At 36.2% G+C, this 24,079-nt stretch overlaps 2 protein-coding genes across 3 annotated transcripts in view; one reads left to right on the top strand and one right to left on the bottom strand.

Moving 5' to 3' along the window:
* The window catches only part of LOC145672225 (serine/threonine-protein phosphatase 2A activator-like), a 38,353-nt gene that overhangs the window by 8,244 nt on the left and 6,030 nt on the right, over positions 1 to 24,079 (top strand). Inside the window, exons 3-7 of the mRNA XM_081741536.1 lie at positions 1,222 to 1,425; positions 5,982 to 6,199; positions 10,436 to 10,560; positions 12,380 to 12,480; positions 19,738 to 19,845. Of these exons, the coding sequence (XP_081597662.1) occupies positions 1,222 to 1,425; positions 5,982 to 6,199; positions 10,436 to 10,560; positions 12,380 to 12,480; positions 19,738 to 19,845 (756 nt within the window). The remainder of the gene's footprint in view (positions 1 to 1,221; positions 1,426 to 5,981; positions 6,200 to 10,435; positions 10,561 to 12,379; positions 12,481 to 19,737; positions 19,846 to 24,079) is intronic.
* The window catches only part of LOC145672241 (uncharacterized), a 38,299-nt gene continuing 34,868 nt past the window's right edge, over positions 20,649 to 24,079 (bottom strand). The window contains exon 4 of one of the 2 annotated variants that reach the window (XM_081741538.1): positions 20,649 to 20,781. In XM_081741538.1, the coding sequence (XP_081597664.1) occupies positions 20,744 to 20,781 (38 nt within the window). In that variant the 3' untranslated portion in view covers positions 20,649 to 20,743. The remainder of the gene's footprint in view (positions 20,782 to 24,079) is intronic. The other variant, XM_081741537.1, reaches the window with a different exon arrangement.

Raw genomic sequence — 24,079 nt, 5'->3', positions numbered from 1 at the left:
CATTATAGTGGAACGTTGAAATAAAATTGTAAAAAAAATAAATTGTCAAAAAAACCAACTGGTTTAAACCAAAAAATTAAGAACGAAAAATGCTTTAAATCGTATGCATGACGTCTTCATGGTGACGTTTCCACATATATCACCTTCATTAATATTATCTCCTTTTCAGTTTTTAATCAAGGCGTCCCATGTTCAATTCTCGGTCGAACCACAACCCATCTTTCAAGTGTAAACCAAGTAGCGGTTCGGATGTCACTAAGCGAAAGTCTTCTTCTTACCTCGGTATTACATAAGAATGTTAAGCCTAAACACACGAAACGGAACCAAATTGTATACCTGAATGTCTGTTGTTTTATTAAGGAGCCACGGTCGTTTAAATATATTGATAGAAATTGGCAAAATTTATCGAGTGCCTATGTAGCTTCCATAGCTCGGATTGGACTTGTTTTAATTTAATTGAATGATATCTGCATACTAAATTGTAATTTAATACCTCAGTTTTAGCGTACTGATTATGATACATTGACTATAAAATTTTACATGCCAAGCAATAACGGAATTTTTCCGTTATTGCTTTGCATTTAAAGTAATAACAGGATTTTCCCCGATGGCTAAGGCGGGAGTTCCCTGATTTATATATGGTTCTGTATAATGGTTTCATTTGTGCAACTGTTTATCATTTTGTCCTTCTGAAATGACTCTTGACAATTATATTAACAAGTATGTAAAGATCAGTACAACGTACTTTTATCAAGAGTCCTTCGTGAGTGAGTCGGTAGACTCATCGCATTTATGGCCAATTACTCCCGGTTTTGAATCCAAATGGAGAACAATTTCTCTCGTATATAAATCGAGAAGCGGTTTGGATTCCGCTTTAAGCTTATATGACCTCTCCCAGCACAATCCCTTTGCTGCATAATAACACGAAGGCGAAACAAACGTATTTGCGTCCATATATAATATAAATACATAGAGCAAATTATTTAAACCAAAAAAAACTTTTTTTTTTAATAAAAATCGGTTTTTGCCAACTCTGTTAAATACTGTTAAATATGCATTCAGTAGTTTCCATAACTAAATAATCTGTCTAAGTTGTGTATCATATGCTGTTCACGAAGTAAATTTTCTGCTTTACGAAGTTGTCCTCAGTTGAAAGTGTAGTAAATATAAGAATATTTGTTAAAACTGTGTGGACTGATGTTTTTGTCTATTAATTTTTAGGAATATATGGGCTTTGTTATAGCCTTGAATGAAGCTGTGAAGGGAAAACCGTTGTCTGCACCATGTCCCGAAAGTGCTGTTACTACTGGAATGATAGGTTTACTTGACACTTTGGACAAGTGGGTCGACGAAACCCCACCTATAGACCAGCCACAGCGGTTTGGCAACCAGGCATTCAGAACCTGGTATGATAAATTGAAGGAGGTAAGTGTATATCTTCCTTTTGTGTTTATACTACTTCGTGTGGATGATTGTGGTGAATTATATGCATGTATAAATTGGCGTTTTACACCTTAAGTATTGAATTTGTAACATGATAGCTGATAGCTAACAAGAAATTATTGTCTACCCGAGATTTCTGTTTTTAAAAATCTAAAGAATTTTTAGTCCTTCCGTGCAGGATCTATCCTAAATATTGTCTTCCTTCCCTTCGGGGTATTAACAGGAGTTATGTAGCTAATTCATAAACGATATATATATATATATATATATATATATATATATATATATATATATATATATATATATATATATATATATATATATATATATTTGCTAGACGGAGGCCTGTAACGTACTCCAAACATAGGATCATATATATATATATATATATGAACAGCAAATGCGTTGTTTTTCTGAGCCTAATTGTTAAATACTGGACTTTTTTATAAATCTTTAACCTATAATTACTCATTATAGTACAGAAAATTCGATACAAAATTTACAAATTGCGATATAAATTGAGATTTATATCGCAGTTTGCTATTAAAAAGAAAAAACTTATACAGGGTAGTCCAAAAGTAGCTATATAGACCAGCATCGATCAATATGACATTTTAATTTATTAAGATAATGAATATATTTTCTTTGGTTCGTTCCGAGCTTAAGGTACGAGTGAAAGTAAATTAAGAACAGATAAAGAAGAAACTAAGTCAATACCTGGGTGGATATCAATAAGTAAATGATATAAAATGTCATGACCAATCAGTACGAGACTGTATACCTAATTTTGGGCCATTCTGTATAAGCATTTTTAATACGATTTACATTTTGTAGCAAATTGGGATACAAGTTTCAATTTGTATCGCGTTTCCTGTACTATAAAGAGTAATTATAGATTCATAAAGGAAGTTCAATAAATACGAAAGTACTTCATAATTAGGCTCAGAAAAACAACGCATTTGCTGGTCTTTCTTCAGACACACACCCAAACAGAGAGGGAGATAGACCCTTTGGTCGGGATGTATTTTTAAGTTAGATTCGTGGTGGCTCGCGAGGAGAAATCTTGCAAATACTGTATGTTGATTTTTACAAGAGGCGTAAATGGGCAATCAGTACTTCAAATTAAAAGCGGAAAGAAAAGAGAAAGGAAGACGAGTGTATTTTCCTATTTTTTCGGCGCTGAAGAATCCATTACTGTATCAGTGATCTGCTGGACGCACTTCTGCGTTTTACTAACCATATCCAAGCTCCATTTATGCTACACCATATATCGGCTAGGTACAATATAGTTTGAACTTGTTTCCTCTGCTAGCAATGTGCCTTTTCTTAAAGGGACATTTGTATTATTACCACTTAGAAACAAGGATAAAATGACCCGAAACGTGAGAAGGTGTAGAGGATGATCCACTAGCAACAAACCGACAAAGGGGAGGAAAAACAAAATGAAAAACTGTTTTGTAACTTAGTTTCATTTTTTCTTGCAGCAACCGATCCTTCAAAGAAAGATTTCTTGAAATAGTAATATTTTTTCAGCTTCCTCCTTATTTTAGCTTCTGTGGTAATAATGAAAGATGCATATACATGTGTATGATATGTATGTATTTCTGTAGTATGCTGAATGTTCCTTTGTAGAGTACTGTAACTATTGACCTCTGAGGTCAAAGCAGTTGATGTCTCCAAGGTTGCAATCAGAACTGATCCTCAGTTCGAATCCAGTTGATGATGATTTGATGAATTTCCTTTTCCTCAATCGGCTAATTAAATAACCGATAATTAAATTTAATAGTTCTCGGCTAATTAAATAGTTCCTATGAATAGCTATTGTTCCACTCGATTAGATAGCATAGGACAATAATGAGACATTTCGTGAAATTTGCAAGAGTTTACGAAGGCCAAATTGCGGTTCGACTTGTTCTCTATTGTAAAAGTCGCAGGTAGCTGGAACCCTGTTTGTTCCCTTCGTTGATCTCAAACGGCGTCCATATTACTATGATTGTCTACTTCTATACGCCATCTTTTAGTAAGTTTGTAATGGACAACATCGTGTCCGTGTGGGGTTTGTCAGAGTACTCCCATTTCCTCCCACTTTTTCATCCCACCACTTCTTCCATTCTTTTGCCGTAATCATCCATATCCCTTAGCCTAAGGCTCGGTTCAGACGAGCAGATAAGTATGCTGCAGGATCGCATCGAATTCGGGCGGGCGTTTCAGTCCAACATAGAAAACAGTTTATTTATTTTCAGCTACATTTGTCTTCCATGTTTATTGATTTACGCAATGACGAAGAGAAGTTCTTTAATTATTTCCGCATGAGCAGCACTTCGTTTGATGAACTCTTAACGAAAATAAGTGATAAAATTAAGCAGAAGGTACTATTATAAGACTTCCGATACCACCAATTCAAATGTTAGCTGTTACATTAAATGTAAGCTGATTATGTTAATTAACTATTGTTTGTATGAATGCAGAAATAATACTTTAGTGTTAAATCTAATATTTTTTAAAATTTAATACATTAACAATGGACGACAAATTCTCAGCCAAAAAACGATGTTTTTTTCTTTCTTTTTGTTCTGCTATTATGTTGATGGTTGTTTTGGACTTCAGTGTCCCTTTTCAGCACAGAGGCTATATAATACGTGACCTCGACCTAAATTATAATGTGTTACAAATGGTCCAAATGAAATGAAATAAAATCTTTCAGTTTTACGTCCCAGGATTATGCCGGTTAGGCTAAAGGAGACGGTGATGATGAGAAATGAATGAAATGGTGGAATGAAGAAAGTGGGAGGAAACGGTAGAACCCCGACAAAACTCACGAGCACGGTGTTTGTTCACCACAAAGTCCACACGGCGCGAGCTGGGATCGAACCAGAGACCCCAAGCACCGGAGGTGAACGCTCTACCACTGAGCCACCGCGCCTACAAATGGTCCATTGATTCCTTAGTGAGTGATATAAGAAATCAAATCAAGAAATTGCATTAACAATAGAGGTTCATTTCCCAAACCTATTTGTTGTCTATTGTTGTTAATATCACAGTGTGTTCATAGCATCGCTGCTGAAAAGGGATGCAAAACGAAAATCAAATGTAAATACTACATGAATTTATTATTATTATTATTATTATTTTATACGCTCAGTCGCGTAACTCTTAGCTGGTGCCTTGAACATTCGAAACCGGCGAGTTATCATCACTGGGAATGTTTTTTTTATTTTTTATTTTCGTAACCTTTAATTCATAAGTAAATGAAAAAGGGAGGAAAAAGGAAAGGGAAGGGGAGGTCAAGGACAACAACAGACAAGGGATTGATAAACAAGAGCAAAACAAAGCACAAAGAAAACCAAACAAAACAATTAAGACTTAACTATATCTTGACTCTGGTTTTAAGGTGTTGAATTCAAAAAGATTGCTATTGGCACGAATTAGTTCTAGAGAATAACGCTGACCGAAATGCAAAATTTATGGAGAACGATTTGGGTAACATGTCTTGAAATCGTGTGTGTACCTGAAGCGATATTTAGTAACGTACTATTGTCAGGATTAAACTGAAAGATTTCATTTTCTGTACACCATCTTTGATTTTCCATAAGGTTTTATACTCCAAATATTGCTGAGGTGTCTGACCTAATTCGCAGCCCGAACGTATCGTGATGAATCCACAAATTTCAGTCTTACGGAATTTAGATAATAAATTTGTCCACGCAGTACGAGATGGTGAACTTCCGTCTCGTACCATATTGGCTTGGGTGAAGAAGTTTGAAGAGACTGATAGTGTGTTGGATGTGAAACCTTGAGCTCCAAGAACAGTGCGAACTCCTGAGAACGCAGATATCAAACTGACTTCGTGGGGACTGCATTACCAAACTCTATCCACTGTCTTCTCTGAATACGAAGGGCGCCGAATACTTTTGCCTTTGCATAGGCAAACTGTCACCATGAATATGCCACCATAAGTTGTGTATGCCAACACTGAATGGAGTTCTTGTCAGATGAATCGACCCCAAGCTGTAGCCGAAAGTTGCGTTGAACTGGGATAACGGTCTTTGCGTATTCCACAGCACAAAATTCCTTCTGTTGATGTGTGGGCGCCATCTTGAAATCAGTGTGGTCTAGAAAATGGCGGGTATTTCAATCAAAACTTGAAGTATCTGATAGCAGACCTTGTCATTGACACCTACCTCTCTCTCTCTCTCTCTTTTAAAAAAAAAAGTACAATCTTGAAGTACCTATCTTCTCACTAATATCTCTATTGAAACCGGGAGTTGTATGTAGAAATCTACTATTACTTCCAGTTTCAGTATTGAGAAAATATCAAGCCATATAACCAAACTTCCTCACGTGATGTACATATTATACTGTTACATGTTTTAAATATCTAGTAAATACGATTTTCTTTTTCCTAAGACTTACTTTGTCATTTCATTTCGTGCTTTTATTTCTCTTTTAAGTATGCCTGAAGGTATTTCCTGTTCTTTGTAGATTTACTTGCCAAAACGTGTTTAAATAATATTGATTAAAATATTCTTGTGTTTCAGGGAGCTGATGACCTTTTCAGAATTTCGCTTCCAAATGAATTTCACCGAGCGATTCCTGAAATTGAACAATATCTAATAGAAGGATTTGGAAACTCTACACGAATCGACTATGGAACAGGACATGAAATGTCTTTTATTATGCTGTTGTGTTGTTTGTTCAAAATAGGCGCGTTTGTTGAAGAAGACAAAGTAGCTGTTGTGTGTAAAGTATTTAATAGGTAATTGCATATTTGTTTCATGAGAGAAATTAACTCATATTGGTAATAACTAATAATAAGTTTTGCACTACCTTTTTAACACGTCTTGTAAAATTAAATTTGTGCAGTTTCGGTTGTTCTTGCTACTACCTTTTTCAATAGAATTGGGAAACTCACAAGCACTTCTCAAAATATCATCCTCCACTTTTTTCTGTGCAAAGGTGGAGAATGATAAATTCAAAAATCTTGAATCCATTCGGCTGAAACCTCTAGTTGACAGAGTGCCAAGGAGAGTCTATCTTAATGAAAGGAAAGAAGTGGGAAAAGAGAGAGAGAGAGAGAGAGAGAGAGAGAGAGGAAGAAAGGAAGGCGTTGGTTATTCGCGTCGGCAGTAAAGGCATTGTTTGCAGTGTTACCAATCCGGCAGTATATCTATATCTGATAAGATTTTATAAATAATAACTTGAGAATGAAAGCAAAGTGGACCTACAGCACTAAAAGCACGATAATCGGTGATTATTGTCCGTAGGGCATGACGGGATCTATGGTGCAAGATGAAAAAAATTGGAGGAGGGTATAAATACGATGCTTTACCTTCATTGGTTGACGGTATTGGCCCTATCATAACAAAATATACACAAAACTACGCACGTACGTGTGTGTGTGTGTACACACACACACACACACACACACACACACACACACAAAAGCATAAACACGAAACAGATAAGAGAAAGGACTAGAAAATACAGTAAACTGCACAAGCACAAATATATATCTACTGTAGAGAAAGACAATAACTTAAGTCCTCCCGCGAGTTGTTGGCGCAATCTACCGAATATCCAAGCCCCTAATACACAATGCTAGACTGGATTTAAAATGCGCGCTCTCTGTTCACTGCATGACATCATCACCTGACCATAATGTAATGCTGACCTGGAACCAATTTACGTAGGCTGGCAACTATGTTTAAATTTCCAATCTTCTTTCTTTCGCTCCCAGAGGAGAAAACAAACACTTGTCCGTACATACACATACTTTTTTTTTTTTTTTTTTGTGTGTGTGTGTGTGTGTGTGTGTGTGTGTGTGTGTGTGTAAAGGACTCTTCTGGTTTAAGCAGAAGTGTCGAGGGACCTATATATATTTGTTAAAAACTGTTATTTAAATACAAGAATCATTTAATTCCATAAGTACTGCACAATGAAGGAAGAAATTTCGAAACCAAGTTATTGTTTGTATCAAGATTTGGTTAGTGCCCAGGATCTCCTCTGTATTAAACGGACCTGACAATACAAAACAGAAAGAAGACCAATTTTCATTACTCTTAACGAGTGTTGCAAGTTCAAAATTAACACATTTTTCGTTTATTTTTTTACAATAGGCACAGAGTGTAGATAAATCATATTTTTAGACAAATGAAATCCGTGCTTAGTTCCAAAAATGGAAAAGTTCGATTTAAGGTTGGTGTAAAGGGACAAGTTTTGCCAATAGATGCCACTACAGTCTTTGTATCTCTCTCATGTATTTTTTTACCTTTCACAAAAATTTACAATTTCTTTCACAAATTTCAACCTAGAGACTTCAGATTTTCGGACAAGGAACTTCATAACCTATCGAAGGCAACAATCCGTGCCGATTTCTTATTTTGAATCTTCTTCATTGTTGAAAGAGTTATATTGTTAAAGGTTTGGATATCCCTTTCAACAAACAAGCCATTTCAACAATGAAGAAAATTCTAAATAAAAAATCGGCACGCATTGTTGTCTTCGATAGGTTATGAAGTTCCTTCTCGAAAAATTTGAAATCTCTAGGTTGAAATTTGTAAGAAAAATCGTGAATTTTCGTGAAAGGTAAAAAATACATGAGATATATACGAAGACTGTAGTGACATCTAACGGTTAAACTTGTCACTTTAAACTAACCTTAATGTCAAGATGTGGTTTATGTACCTAACACTGCTCAGTGAAAAACATGCTATCTAGTATTCACTGTGGAAGTAGTTCAAATAATGGTCAGAACAATGCGCGGGGGTATATGTCCCACCAGTTCTGAAGTAACATCTGGGCTTTTTTCTCAACATTTTGGCACTTAACACGGGTTTTATAGTCGTTCTACATTTGTAAATATTAACAGTTTTCTGATTTTCTATTTGTTTCTATGAATAATTGTGATTATATTATTGACTAAACATAAGTATTTCTGAAGAACACAGGATCATCTGAAAACACTTTTAATTTTGTGATTCTTTTATTTTTTTTTCGTAGTATTATTTTTTAACTACATTCCTTTATTTAGAGAAAGCTTTCCTAAAAATAGAAAATTCAAATTATAAATGTTGCTAATAGTGTTTAGAAGACTATTTTACAAGTGGGTGAAAAATTGTGGTCTTCCATGCCAGGCATGTGTCGGAATTTTATTTTCAAAATAAAACACTTTATATTTCCTTCCACCTTGTTGCTCTGAACACTTCAAGAACTGACTTCTCTTATATATTTTTTTCAGTAATTACACATTAAGTTTTTTACAATTTAGCACTCTTAATTCTGTATTTTCAATCTCTTGATGCTATCTGTCGTATGTTTTATTCCTCAAACCTGCACTACGAAGAGGAAACAAAAACAGTCTGTTGTTATACAAAACCGTACAACTGAACAGAACGAAGAAAAAGACTTAGTTTATTGTTGTGATTTAGAATACTTATTTCTGATAAAGATTTCTTCTTCTTCTTCTTCTTCTTTTTTTTAATTTGTACATAGAATAATTTTCCTGATAGGTAATTGTACATTACAACGATTTCGTTTTCTTCGTTGTGCTTAAACTTGAATTGTTTTGTTTAGCACAAATTGTTTTGTAAAATAGTCTTCTAAACATTATCAGGGTCATTCATTACTTGAATTGTCTATATTTAGGAACAGATTTCTTTAAGTGAAGAAGTGAACGGAGAGTAACAAGTAATACTACAAAAAAAATTAATAGTGTTTTGAGATGGTTCTATGTTCTTTAGATAGCCCAGGAAAATTCCCTTCAAGGATGAATACATAGAGAGAGACACAGGCAATTAGAGGAACTGTTACTGAAGGAGGCTTGAGATAGACTCGAAATAATATAATTGCTGAGATGGAAAGTAGTTGGATTGGGGTTAGAGAATAATCAGACATAATGTTCAAAAGAAGGATTTAGTTAATCATTTGTTGTTTATCTGTTGTTATGTTGGAATTACAGGGAATGGTAGTTGTTGTAATTAAGTCAGATAGTTCAGTGAATCTTTATGCTTACAAGTTGTTTTATGAGGTGTGGGACCAAAGATCTCTTGTCAAGAAGGATAATAATAAATATAGAAGTGAGAAGTTCACTGTTACAACTATGTCACTTGTATTCTCCGGAGATGTCATTTGAGAAATCGTTGGAAGAGTTGAAGGATATGATGGTATCACATTATGGATTGACGACTAACGAGATATCAGAACGGTACAAATTCCATGACATCAAACAGCAGGAATATCAGTCGTTGGCTCACATTGCGCTTAGTTTGAGGAAGCATATCTCATATTGTTGAGTAGTAGAGTTTGTGCTTGAACTGCGTACTCAGGGACCAGTTTGTATTTGAGGTGTACAACGAAGGAGCAAGACGGTAATTTCTAAGGGCAAGTAAGCTTAGCTTTCCAGTAAGCAATGGATGTAGCCAATACAGTAGAGCAGACTGATGCACAGTTTCGAACAAAACCAGGGGCTACGGTCAAAATGACAAACACAGTACAAACATTATCCAAGTCATCAGATTCGAAATCTCCAGCTTCTTGTCAACTTGCAGGGGTTGCCGACAGTGAATGTTCTCTTGGACGTGTAGATGTAACAAAGTCATGTCAAGGATCAATGTCCATTAAGAAGGAAACAATGTTTCGGCTGTATGTGATGGGACCATTTTGCGATAAAATGAATCGAACGTATAGTGAAGAGAAAAGATCAGAGCAAGGAAAAACAGTCAATATTATAGAGGATGTTGGTATGCAAGATGTGGCTGACATTTTCAGATTAAACACGATTGATTGTTATTTCAGACAACAAGAAAGTTTATTTATTTTTTTTAACATGAGAATTGGCCTTTTCGCATTATGTTACAAAAAGCACACCTTAAGCTTTTGTTCTAGATTTAAAGTAAATAGTTAATTAACTTGACGTGTTCGGCTACTAGTTAAAAGGTAGTCTAGGAAGCAAAAAGTTGATGTTAATACATTGCACTTTGTAATGTCTTTACAGGTATCTGGAACTAGCAAGAAAATTACAAATTACTTACCGAATGGAACCTGCAGGTAGCCATGGCGTTTGGAGTTTAGATGATTATCAATTTGTACCTTTTATTTGGGGAAGTTCTCAATTAATAGGTAAGATCTATTCAATAGTGTCTGAAAATAGGACCTTGAATCACTCATAATTTAGGCATGATCGTAATAAGAGCATTTTTTTTTTTTTTTTAAACAGACCAGACTGGGTTGACATGAGTCAGCACACTTTCGTCAGTGCAAAATCGCTGAGTCATGCCGAATAGAACCATATTTGGCTCATACATATGTGGGCTAATCCGTGCCCAAAGTATCGCAGCAGTGTCATGTTAAATATCTGTGTTCAATTTTTGAGAAACGATTTGTTGCTGCTGTGGCAGTTAGTTTCGCTTGGTAATTTTCATTTCTTAAACTGGTAAAGCGTGCAGCAAACTTTGCTAAAATAATAAATATATCATGGCATGCCATTGATACGATAGTGAAATGAATACTTCAATAGGAGTTGGATGGGAGGAAAAAGTTCTAAATGTGCTGGACAATTGTGCCCTGAAACAGGAACTTCATTCCTTGTCAGTTTTCGCAAAAATTTGCGGACAGCAGCCCGAGCAAAATATCTTTTAAGAATTGTGAAGGTGCGTATGTGAAAAAAAGTTGCAGAGGATAGATGATAGCAAAAGTGCAGAATTTTCACTACTGGCGTCATATCACAAAATTAATAACACAGAGTATTGCAGTTTGCATTATGTTGATGCAAACCTATTCGAAATGCGTCCTTAGAAAATACTTAGCGTTATTTCAAACAAATTGAGGGCAAAACATGAGAAGATGCCAGTGCAATGCCAAGATAAGGTAAAGAAGCTAAAGCAAAAATGGAGAAGAATGAAATACCTCAATAAGAAAGTCGGAGACAAGAGACGGTGAGTATGAGAAATGAATGAAATGGTGGAATGAAGAAAGTGGGAGGAAACAAGAGAACCCCGAGAAAACCCACGAGCACGGTGTTTGTCCACCACAAAGTCCACACAGCGCGAGCTGGGATCGAACCAGGGACCCCAAGCACCGGAGGTGAACGCTCTACCACTGAGCCACCGTGCCCCCTTTATATATCTTCTCAGTAGTCACGGTGGCTGAGTGGTAGAACGCTCACCTTTGGTGCGTGGGGTTCCTGATTTGATCCCAGCCTGCGCCAAGTGGGCTTTGTAGTGGACAAACACTGTGTGCGTGGGTGTTCTCCCGTTTTCTTCCACTTTCTGCGTTCCACAGTTATTATCTGCCTCATCGTCAACAGTCTCCTTCAGCCTCGGTGCATAATCGTGGGGCGTTAAACTAAAACAAACAAACAAAAAAAAAAAAAAAAAAAATTATAACAATTTTAATTTTTTAAATTATCCCTTTAGCTGTATGATCTATAAATTGTGTAGGCATTGTGTTAAACGCAGTCGTAATTAATTATTTATAACCAGTTATTGCTATTCTAGAAAGATCTAGCAAATTTCCTTTTGTGCACTTCACTGCTTTCATAACTTTAATAAATTAATAATAGTAATAAAACTTCGGAGATTGCTTCATGCTTGAATATTCAATTATTATACAATTCAGTGTTGTGAAACTTATCTTTGGTTGGTAATAGTGAACGTTTTAGGTAACTATGGCTGTTAAAGCTTTGTTTTAATTCTAAGAAATCACATCTGCTCAAAGTGTCATCTCGTCATTCATGTAATGAAGAAGAAATTCTTTTAATATTACGTACAATCATGAAATAATTTTTATATTCTGTTATATAACTGAGTTATCAGTTATACGAACGTACGAACATAATATTTCGGATATTTTGTAGTAGTACTTGTTCTTAAAAATTGTATTAGATATTTTGTGTTTTTTCTTCATCAATTGAAACTTTATTTCCGGCATTTTTTTTCAGCTCATCCACGTATTGAACCAAGATCATTCCTTCAAGAAGATGTAGTAAAGGCACAGGCTAAAGACTATATGTTTCTTAGTTGTATTCAGTTTATAAATAAGGTAAATCAAACTTGGTTGTGTGGTCTTGTCCTTAGCATAATTACATATATATTACTAATATTTCACAAAAAGTAACTTTAAGTAGATTTCAACAATTGCAACAAGAAGTAACTGAACACCAAGATAAGTGCGCACAAGGTGTCATTTCTTAGGGATCAGTTTACACTTTTAATCTTATAAAATTAACCAAACCTTATTCCATTATAGATAAGCTGAAACGAAAACAGTAGATAAAAAATATTGAAATATTGGTTATTTGTTTCCAAAGCTAAACCAAGTTTTCTTACCAGAATTAAAACTGTCAAATGGTTTTTAGCGGCCACGTGCGGTTTGTCAACCAGTTGGATGTTGCCGGTATTACAAAAGCTTAGCCGCTCTCCCTGTCGCCAGGGTAAACAATGAAGGCTGGAACTATTCTCTGTACTGAGTGTTGCAAACCAATAAGCAGATTAATAAAACAAGAATAACCATTTAAAATAGGAATAAAATACGTACAGGTCAGTACGTACGGGGGGGGGGGGGGGAGTTATCCGACCAACGAACTTGCGGTTATATAAATTATAATGCTCGAATTCATTATATAGCATGAACGTAATTTAGTATTAGGAGTTAGCTAGATGCACTAATATCAGTCTTTTATAAATGGCATTATTATTATTATTATTATTCCTTGTTTGTGCCCTTCATGCAACTTATAATCAATCTCACATAAAGCACTATATCAGACCTGATTGAATATTATTTTAAAAATTCTCACATAAATAGATAAAATAAACAATTGGAATTTAACACTTCAAGAGTTTAAAACATGTCCTTTTCGTTTTCCTCATTTTCTGAGGACGATTGATCTATTTCGATGATAACATGATCCCTGTCTCCATCAAAAACATTTTGCAAGGCACGATAACTTTGTTCAATGTCCTGAGGTAACTTATTATTATTATTCGACAGGCCATCTATCTATAATGACAATTTAAAACTTTTAAAGCATTCTATTAAGGGTCTTCACTACAGCGAAATTAAACTACCGCTAATTTTAGAGTTTTTCTGTAATATCTTCAAAACAAATAAAAATACAGTATTCGAAAAGCAGAAACGTAGTGAACTAGACAATACGATTTTGCCTGTGATACCTCTACCACAAATCACCTATCTGCTTTTGGTATGCCGCTATTTACAGAACCCGCAAAAAATGCTAAATCTATCTACAGTTGCAAATCGAAAGCAGATAGATGAGTTGTGATAACGGTATCACATGCAAAATCGTATTGTCTAGTTCACTACGTTTCTGCTTTTCGAATATTTTTATTTGTTTTGAAGATATTACAGAAAAACTCTAAAATTATCAGTAGTTTAATTTCGCTGTCGTGAAGACCCTTAATTACGTAGATCCTCATATTTATTAATGTATGTAGGTTAATATCTGAGTAATCATTATGAATTTACTGTGTGTAGTATCCTAATTTGTAGTTTGTCCAGTTTTTATACACGTGATGAATCACATTAGAAAGAAACTGACCAATTATTGACCTGCCTAACTATATCATAAAGTTAGAAATAATGTACCTACGAACAGAGCAGACAAACAGGCAGAATTTTTATGAAGCCTATTGCTAATATTATTATTATTAGCAATAATAATAATAATAATTTCTGCCGCAGCAGCTCTTAGGAGGCCTGGACTTATGGCATTCATTTCTGTGGGGTGATGTGTTATCAGCAGATCGGCTACTTTCGCCGTTAATGCTGGCTTCATTGACTACAGTTCGCTACTTTTCTCTTTCAAGTAGCTTCCCAATTGTCCTCACGATGCTGGATGGATTCCGTAACGCCAACACTGTGTGGTGAATACGAATGGTCACACCTATCGTTCCTCTGACCAGACCAGTACTGCTTGACTTCGCTGATCTCACGTGAAGTAATATTCCAGTGTGGCTAGGGCATTGGTAATAGAATAGTAAATGCATATTGAAATGAGGAAATTAGCTAGGAAAGATAGATAAATACTAAACGGACTCCCTGGAGCTACGGTCTATGAGGGGCTGTGCCTGCTCAATGTCGCAATACAAGCATCAGCTACACACTAAAAATATTTGAGACGGGAAGATCTTGGTTTTTAAACTGTGTTGCTATTTCTTTACGTAGTGCTCGAAGTGGAAGATCTAAGGAAGTATACCCCGCGCATACTCCCCCTTTTCTATTTAGAGCATTGCCTTTACGTCATTTATGGAGAAAACATAATGCAAAGGCTTGGACCAAGAGTAGAGAAGTTTCACTCTATTCGATAACATTTATATACTTCCCGACATAATTTACATCAAAGTATTTTGTGTTTTAAGCTGAACAAAGTAGAATAAATTAGCTTTCATATATTGTCACATGACGTGGGCTGATTGCAAAGCCTAGCAACCGAGATGTACGTTCTTCAATTACGCTGTTAAAGCTACGGATGCTAGACGGAACAAACGCTGTACGATGCTACTATAATAACCATAATGGATTTAGCCATACTGAGAGCTGAATAGAATTCTACCTGAGTTGGAGCGGCAACGCCGGAATCTTAGTTACAAAGAAGGATTTATGGTAGGGACAAGCAAACCCTTAGATCTTGATCTTCGAGGAAAAAGTTGGTTATGTTCTGCCGCGTACTATAAATTTATTATCACAAACAGTTTAGGTGAGAACCCCTTCTTCGTACTTATAATACTGTAATTCTTACTCTGCGTTTGTTAATGGAAATCGAACTGTTCACTAAGGTGTTATGCTAAAAAATTGAAGTACGTATGGACATTGTATACGGAATCACGAGAAAACTACCAATTTTTTTCATACGTCATATCCTCCATCCGTGGATAATTCAAAGAGAGAACAGCGTAAGATTGGGGCGAGAACTAAACCCGAGTTTCTTGCTTACCATTGCGTTTGGGTTAACCACTACGGCACCCAGACGAACGATGTTGGTGCCCAGCCATTCAGATGACAATGGTTGGATAGCTCAATGTCTGTATTAATGAACACGTATGATTATTTAGTTATACAAGGATAGCGCGGAGCCAATTGACACATTTGAAAGTTAAATGTTGAGTACGGGCGTGATAGCTTGGAGTGAGTGATAGGTGGGGAATTGGAACTGTATAAGATGGCATTTGGTAAGAACACTATAACCATGGACATCGTTGTAGGATTGAACAACCCGTTTTCTATATTCGTCCTTATTACGAAACGAAGTCAGTTAATAAAGTGCAGCGATTGTTCATACAACATTCATTGTTAGCTGACATTGATTTAAAGGTCCATTTAACTGTTAGTGTTCTTATGAAATGACATCCTATCTACTTTTCATTCCTCACCCGCAGCCCACTCCAAGCTGTCGCGCCTGCGCAATATTCAACTTTGAAATGTGTGTTCGGCATCACGCCACACGGCAAGCGAACTTAACTTTCATAGGTTGTAAAAATCGAGTGAACAGAAATTTCATACGATAACTTATCGAAAATTGAACAAAGAGTTTATAATAATAAAAGTAATTACTAGGGTCGTTCAATAAGTCCTTAGAAAATCCGAAAGATGATACCCGTAGTATCGAAAAAGGTTGCTTTTAGTAAGCGTCATTCCTCACTAGACTGTTGTTAAAGTTTCAGCTATATCCGTCACGTGGTTTCGTTGTCATAGTCAGTTGAAGAAACAAACTTTTGTTTTTAAAAAAATAGAAAGAAATGAGTTTCGTGTGGTTATTAAACACTTCTATTTAAAAGGTTTAACACCAAAAGAGATCAAAGCCGAATTGGATGAAGTTCATGGCATATCTATTCCTGTGTTTGCGACTGCTTACAATTGGGTAAATGAGTTTAAACGTGGCTACATCCACAAATGATAAACAGGGTTCAGGACGTCCAGTGGAAGTTACTTCCTCCGAAATGTTTGGCAAAATCCTAGATGTGGTTTTGAGTGCTCAACTAATCAAAGTATGCGAATTAGTTGAGGTCACAGACATATGACAAGGTACAGTGTTTTCAATTTTGCATGAAAAATTGGGTTTGAAAATTATCTCGGCAAGATGGGTGCCGCGTTTGCTGTCAGTGGAGAATAAACGCAATCGTGTGATCAGTTCGGAGACTAGTTCGTCGCAATCCCGTAGAGTTTCTGCGTCGATACATAACAGTAGACACTATTACACTCTAGAAATAAAGGAACAGTCTAAACAGTGGGTTTAAAAAGGGGATCCAGCTCCGAAAAAGGCGAAGAAGATGAAATCGGCTGACAAGGTGGTGGCCGCAGTTTTTTGGGATACACGCGGAATAATCTACATCAATTACTTGGAAAAAGGCAAACAATAAATTGAGAGTGGCATGCGTCGTTATTGTTACCGGTTGGGAGAACAAATCAAGGAAAAACGTCCTTATTTGGCAAAGAAAATAATCTCTTCCATCAAGAATTGCACAGGTGCACACCTGCGCAATTTTGATGGCGAAAATTATGGAATTAACATTCGAATTATTGCAACATCCGCCATATTCACCAGATTTGATCCCCAGTGACTTTTTTTTTTTTTTAAATTTCCAAAATTAAAAAAATGGCTCGTCGGATAACGATTCACGTCAAACAAGGATATTATAAAATTTCTTGGGTAGCGCAATTAAATGTACTCGGGATTTGAACTTTCCCTTCACCTTTTTATTATAAAAGTCTTCTTATATACACAAATTATAATAAGTAATTCCTCTAATATCTACTTGGGTAAGATTAAGATAGGAACCCGGTGACCAAGCGTCGTGAGAGGGGTCTAGATTAGGTATCTCTCTCTCGGTGACCAGGCGTCGTGGGAAAGAGGAAAAGGAACCCGGTGACCAAGCGTCGTGGGTTTTGCGGGTGAGGTTCTCTCGGTGACCAAGCGTCGTGAGAGGGGTTTTAGGTGGTTCGATCAACCTGAGTAGATTGATGTTGGTTGAGGCGTGCAGCTCCCTTTTATCCTGTATTGTCGGCTTCCTTCGGTGATCTTCGTCCGGTGTTGGCGATGGTGGGCGATTCCTCTTCGGGACCGTCGTCTGTTTGTTTGTTTATGTTTATTATTAACACGTGTAGTACGCATGGCTTTTGCATGGTACTGCGACGTGGGGATCCTTACAATATCACCTAAACAGATTCCTATTTTGAGGACCTTCCGAAATCCTACTTTTTAAACGACTTAAAAAAAGTTGGAGAAACGCTAGAATAAATGCTGAGCTAAAAGGAGATTATAGAAAAATTTTTAAAAAATACTCAAAATAATTTTTTTAAATCGTTTTCTAAGGACTCATTGAAGAACCTCGTACCAACCTTTTCTCACTCACGTCTTACTTCGTAACTTTGTCTTTACGTAAAATATGGATACAATAAAATTTATTACATGCTACGCATTGAGGGCAACCTAATCAGTGACCACTACATCAGGTAAATTCTACAGACCTAGGTTATACCCTTAATTCAGACAACTGTAGACGGCATACTTCAGCAAGATAGTGCGTGTGTACCTCGTAATGGTCACGTGATATACATATATATATATCACATCGAAATCTTGTTCGTCACGATTCTTCAGTATCTTGTGGACTACTCGCACACAAGCAGCGTGATCCAAGCAATTCCTCAGGAACACATCCAACGCCTGTTTGATTCGATTCCACGATATATAGATTCTCAGATTGTAACAACATGTGGTTGCTTCATTTCACACTGATTTATCAAGGTTAGAGGAGTTGTACTTCTGACATTGTAATAATTTCTGTGTAGTCATGCAATATCTCTGTGATATAAATTGCGTTCAACTCACACAACTTTCGTGATGTTATTTTCACAAACAGCAGTGTAGTTTAAAAATAAAAGTAAATTCTGAAATTAAAATAAGTTGAAAACGTGTGCGTAATACCATAAAGTATAAAATTATTAATAATTTTAGTATGCAGAACTCTCATGACATTTTGTGTTTGATTGGCTTAGATACAGAGTAGGAACATATTTTATTAAGTTATTATAATAATGTACGAAAACTTCATTTTTGTTCGGAAATAATGTTTTCATACAATTTTTTAATCACACAAGATGTAGCAGAGACAGTTAACTGCATTTGCAGAGATGTAGCAGAGACAGTTAAGTCCTGCAAGATACGTACACTGTCTTACTGTGTGTGTAAAAAACAAACTTCAGAGGTTGTTAGACGTATGTGTGACAACATAGTGTTTGTGGGTTTTCTGAGAGTGCTCCCATATTCCTATTCTATCAGTTCCTTTCATAATCATCTGTTTCCTTTAGCCTACAAGCCATAATCATGGGACATAAAACTGAAAGATTTTTTCTATTTTCTTATTTATTTTTATATATAGGTGTGTGATTAGTCTTGAACATATAGGTCACTTCTTGAAAGCTACATCCTTCAGATGTACACCATTACTTCGAATACTCCATTTTATGCGTTTGTGGAAGGCTGTCATTATGTGTTATAATGTCTTATTCTGGATGTTGTTTATTTCCTTTCGGGCGCGTTATTTGAGGTCTTTCACGTTCGCTTGCCTGGCTTTTATCAGCCCCTGCTGCAGGTATGCCCAAAATAAGAAATCAAGAGTACTAAGGTCGGAGAATGCGCTGGCTATGGGATATCTCCCAACCTTGAAAGGAGGTAACCTGTATTAAAAAAAAAACCAGATGAACCATAAGTCAACATGTGCTGCAATTGTAAGCGAATGACATGTTGCAGCCGTATTAGTCCACAGTTGTGCGGTTCCCCTGTGTCATCCTGGTAGAAATACTCTCTGATTATGTTGGGTGCCGATACAGCACACCTCACTGAAACTGTGTTATCATACAGAGGACGTTCATGGATTTCACATGTATTGTTGAAGGCCCTCTGGACGTTGTATATATTCAGAGTTTTTATGACGTGAAGTTTTGCTTTGTCACTCTACAGCACACTTTTGTTCATTCAGTGCCTGCGCTTTATAATTCACTAAAACGGTAGTGAGACACTGTTAAGCCAGAACATCAATTACTTAGCTCTTCTTGACAAGCTTACCGAAAATAAGCAACCATAAATGTACAAGAACAGAAAAACCTTATGGTCCTTGTTTCTGTAACATCCTCTATAATACATACTGAGCTGGCAATAATGTTTCATTCTAATTTCGTTGGAGGCAAATGTTTTAAGTGTGTATATTTTATTGTGACATGAAGTGTGTATATTTTATTGTAACGATTTAACGTGAAGTGTGTTTGGTTTAATTTTAGGTGAAGACGGGACCGTTTGCAGAACACTCTAATCAATTGTGGAATATTAGTGCCGTACCGACGTGGTCCAAAGTGAACCAGGGCTTAATTAAAATGTATAAAGCAGAAGTAAGTGTAATATTTAAGTATTCCTAAAATTTCAATTCAGGGCAATGCATTTTGTTTTTATTAATGTGTACATTGGATAATCTCAAAGCATTTGATAATACTCTGATAGTAAAAATGGTTTATTTTTCTTTCCCTGTACTCACCTCTATTAGGTGTAGGTTCAAGTATTACATATATTACATGAAACTTCTTGTAATGGATTAACTTAGTCGATATCGATTCTTAATCTGGCAGCGCACTAAGGGTAATGTATGTAAGGTAGATTGCATACGTTAGTTTTATTTAAATTAGATACAACAGGAAGAAATGTTTCTGAATATTAATATTTTATTTTATTTACGAACTTAGTATTTAAAACTTAAGGTTGACAGAGCAGTTTGGATCAAACACTGTATTCAGCGATAGACAATTTCATCAAATAAAACCAACTCACTAAGTAACCTCTGGGCTACTGATCTTTCAACTGATCTGGGCTATTCGTCTTTTGTTCCATGTTAAATCAGGAATTGAATCTCTTCATTCAGCTGTGGAAAGAACATTCTCATATGCTGTTACGTACGCTTTTCTTAAACTTTTCTGTTTTTAGTTTTTTATGTGGTGTTTCGAACAAGATTACAGATAATACACCAAATATCAGTGTGTATAAATACCAGTTCTTGGAGAGAATATTGTTAAAGCAACAAATTTGGATTTTTCTTGATCTTTGTACAACAAGGCTACAAACTCAATTTTCTCCAGTTTCATATTTTAATTTGAATTTTAAATTTGTTTGTGGTCTTAAGTTGTTGTTTGTAAGTGGCAAAAAATTAAAAGAACTGAATTCGCATCAGAAATCCTATTAGTTACAGGAATTTTAACTAATACCTACCTGAATATCTGTTTCTCAACATCTAAAATATTATATCATAGTTTTCGGAACACTTTGCCTTTCATCATCTGAAACAAACATATTAAGAAACACTGATCGGGAGCCATTCCCATACACAATTGTTATAACAGGATGGCTATACCTTGAAGTCCTTTAAAGTCAGAGACATGAAATCTGGTGTTTAGGTTTTTAAATTTGGTATTTAGACTTTTAATTTAAAATAATTAAAGACGTGTTTCAGTTTTTTTTTTTTTTTTTTTTTTTTTTTTTTTTACAAGGGAGAAAAGTCGGGGCGGAAAAAATGAGAAGAAAAAAGGGATCGTATAATTGTTGTATACGATATTCGAAATTCCTTAGATCAGAGGAGACACGAATATTCGTATTTAGGCTGTTAATTTGAAATAATTAACAAGACGTGTTTCAACTTTTTTTTTTTTTTTTTAATTTTCCTTAGTAGAGAAGAAAGAATGAATGTTACAAGTGATACAATAAGATGGCTATATGCCGAAATTCCTGATGATAAAACGTTGTTAGGGAATCTAAAACTTGGTATGTAAAGTCCTTACTGAAAACACAAACTGACGTTGTTAGGGGATCTGAACACGAAGTCGTTAGCTAGCCGCAGACTAGTAGATATATACAATAATAACAATAGCACTCAGAGAGTGCAAACCTCCGCCAAGGGACACGAAATTGAATCTCCCACTTAGCCTAAATAAAAGCAGGGGAAACTTTGTATGCAGTCTGTGAAATTTGTATACGTTCTGTACAACTTCAGTGGAAAACGTACACACATATTCTTCGTTAGAAATATAACCGTTCCTGGCGGAAATAATAATAATAATAGTAATCTAGAGATAATGATAATAGTAATGAAATGGAAGTATACAGAAATAAATATTATTTTCCATCTTCAATTTCGATAAATAAAATTTTATTTTATGGTTTGTTATTGTCTTTATTTTGAATATAGTGGCACTAACATCTTTTAAATGCTTAGGACCTCTAAGGGTCTTAATCCACCCTGGCGGTATGTGATGTATTAAGTATAAACAGTTTCTCTTTAGTAATGTGAGAGTATAGAATATACTTAATAGTTTCTAACACATATTATCGATAAATTTAGTACTTAGTATACTTCGAGAAATTAGTCGGCATTAATACTGTTGATACTTCGTGTGAATTATTCTTAGATTACTGGAGGTTACAAAGTGACTGCGTCCTTTCTCCTCTATATCATGCAGGAATTTGAATATTACATAGATAACATGTATATCTTCTGATATGACAATATTAATTACTACTTTCTGGGAGCATTCTATGTCTCACTAAATTGATCTTTGCAATATGTTCCGTATGCTCGATTTTAAAGTTACGTATTATTCATGTTTAGTTAACCCTTTTAAAATCCTGCGTTTTTTAGGTAAATTATAGATTTTCAGTTAAGCAGGTACTGCTCATTGCTATTTATCGTAGGATCATGGTTCATACCATATACAGGGTGTTTAATAAGTAATGGTCATAAATTAAACCATAGATAGTACACGCCAAAACTAACAAAAAAGCCTTAGTAAACATGTGTCCGCAAACGCTTCGTAACGGAGATAGGGGCTGTCGAAAGTGTGGGAAAATGAAGTTTAGAGACGAATATATCAAAAAGTATGAATCGGACAGAGGGCGGTCCAACGAATGACTATCAAAGTCAGACCTGCGCTATGCAGAAATGCATGGTTGATAACTGCAATGCGCGCGCAAGTGATTCCCCGAAGAAACGGAGGATTCCCGGAAAATTGTCCAAGGAAAGGGGGCTCGAGATGAATATCGAGGGCGAGTCTATCCACCAGTAATTCATAAGTCGTGGTACCAGGTCGAAAGCTCAAAAAGATACAAAATGGCGGACAATGTTTACGTACCGTGTGTGGTTGCATAACCAGCAGGAAATGAGAGAGGTAACCGAAGTGTGGTAATGTACGTTGTAAATGGCTCCAGGAAGAATTCCGACAACTAATGCATACGTACAAGTGTGGTAGCACTTAGGTAAATCAAACGGTATGCAAGGCACTGATGAAGCATTATGTGCTAAGGAGTTAACGTAACGAATATCCGCAAACTGGACTGCAATGGGAAAAGCATGACAACATTCGAGTATGTGGGAGGCGAATCTGAAACATTCCGCATGTTGAACGCGTAAGTCTATTACAACAAGCAAAAAATAATGGACATGTCATGTTTGTCCATATCAACAAACATAAATCGTCATGTTGGTAATGTGTACAGTATTAATCACAAGGTAAACAGTAAATTCTCAGATATGTAACCACGGAAGAGATGCATGAGAAATTAACTTACCTCTATCATTAAAGTAAATGTTGGAAGTGTCGTCTATTCATGCGAATGCATGCTCGTACCCGTCTTCGCAAAGATCTACGTGCTCGTGATAACATGTCGGCATCCTGTTGAATATGTCCGCAACATTGTTCAACCCTTTCTCGAAAGTCTTCTAATGTTGCAACAAGAGTAGAATAAACTTGCAATTTCACATGGCCCTAGAGAAAGAAATCTAAAGGATTTAAGTCCGGGGAGTGCGGTGGCCAAGCAATAGAACCCCCACGTCCTATCCACTTTCGTCCGAATCGGGCATGTAAATGTTCTCTGACACGGTTAAAGAAATGTGCTGGCGCTCCATCATGCATAAACCACAGTCGCTGACGCCTATCGAGAGGTATATCTTCGAGTAGAAGCGGCAAATCGTGTTGGAGAAATCGCAAATATGAGATCCCGGTTAATGCGAAGTCACTGACAAAACTGCATTCTCGCCGGAAAGTCTGTGGGGGTCAGAGGTTGGAAACGTTGCAAATGGTATGGGTACAACTGCTGTTCATGGAGAATGTGCCATACGAGAGTATTGGATACGCGTTCGGCAAGTCTCACACGTCTTGTGCTCGTTCCTGAGTTTCCGTCCACTGCCTGGAGCACGCGTTCTTCTAATTCAGGGGTACGTACTCTTCTTGGCCTTCCCGGCCTGGAACAATGTGTAAAGCTCCCATGTTCTCGTAGCCGCTCGTGTATTCTGATGAATGTTCTTCAGTCTGGTTGCTGTCTCGTAGGGAAAGTCTCGCGATATAACCTAGCGGCCTCTACCGCATTCCCGTTTGCTTTGCCGTACATAAAGTGCGTGTGACCATACTCAATATTACTGTACATTGTATCAATGGCAAGGTAAACAATAATTTAGCAACACACTAATAGCACTAATTAACACTGCACAATGGTATCCCCGTGGCTTTGCAACACTACTGAAACTATTGCACTGTTCCCCGCAATACGGTGAAGTAAGTACATCCACAACACTGTAAAGGCACGCGC

Source organism: Thermobia domestica, chromosome 2 (genome assembly GCF_964235325.1).
Source record: "Thermobia domestica chromosome 2, izTheDome1.hap1.1, whole genome shotgun sequence".
In the NCBI taxonomy this organism is placed as follows: Eukaryota; Metazoa; Arthropoda; class Insecta; order Zygentoma; family Lepismatidae; genus Thermobia; species Thermobia domestica.
This window is presented reverse-complemented; position numbering and strand designations above follow the sequence as displayed.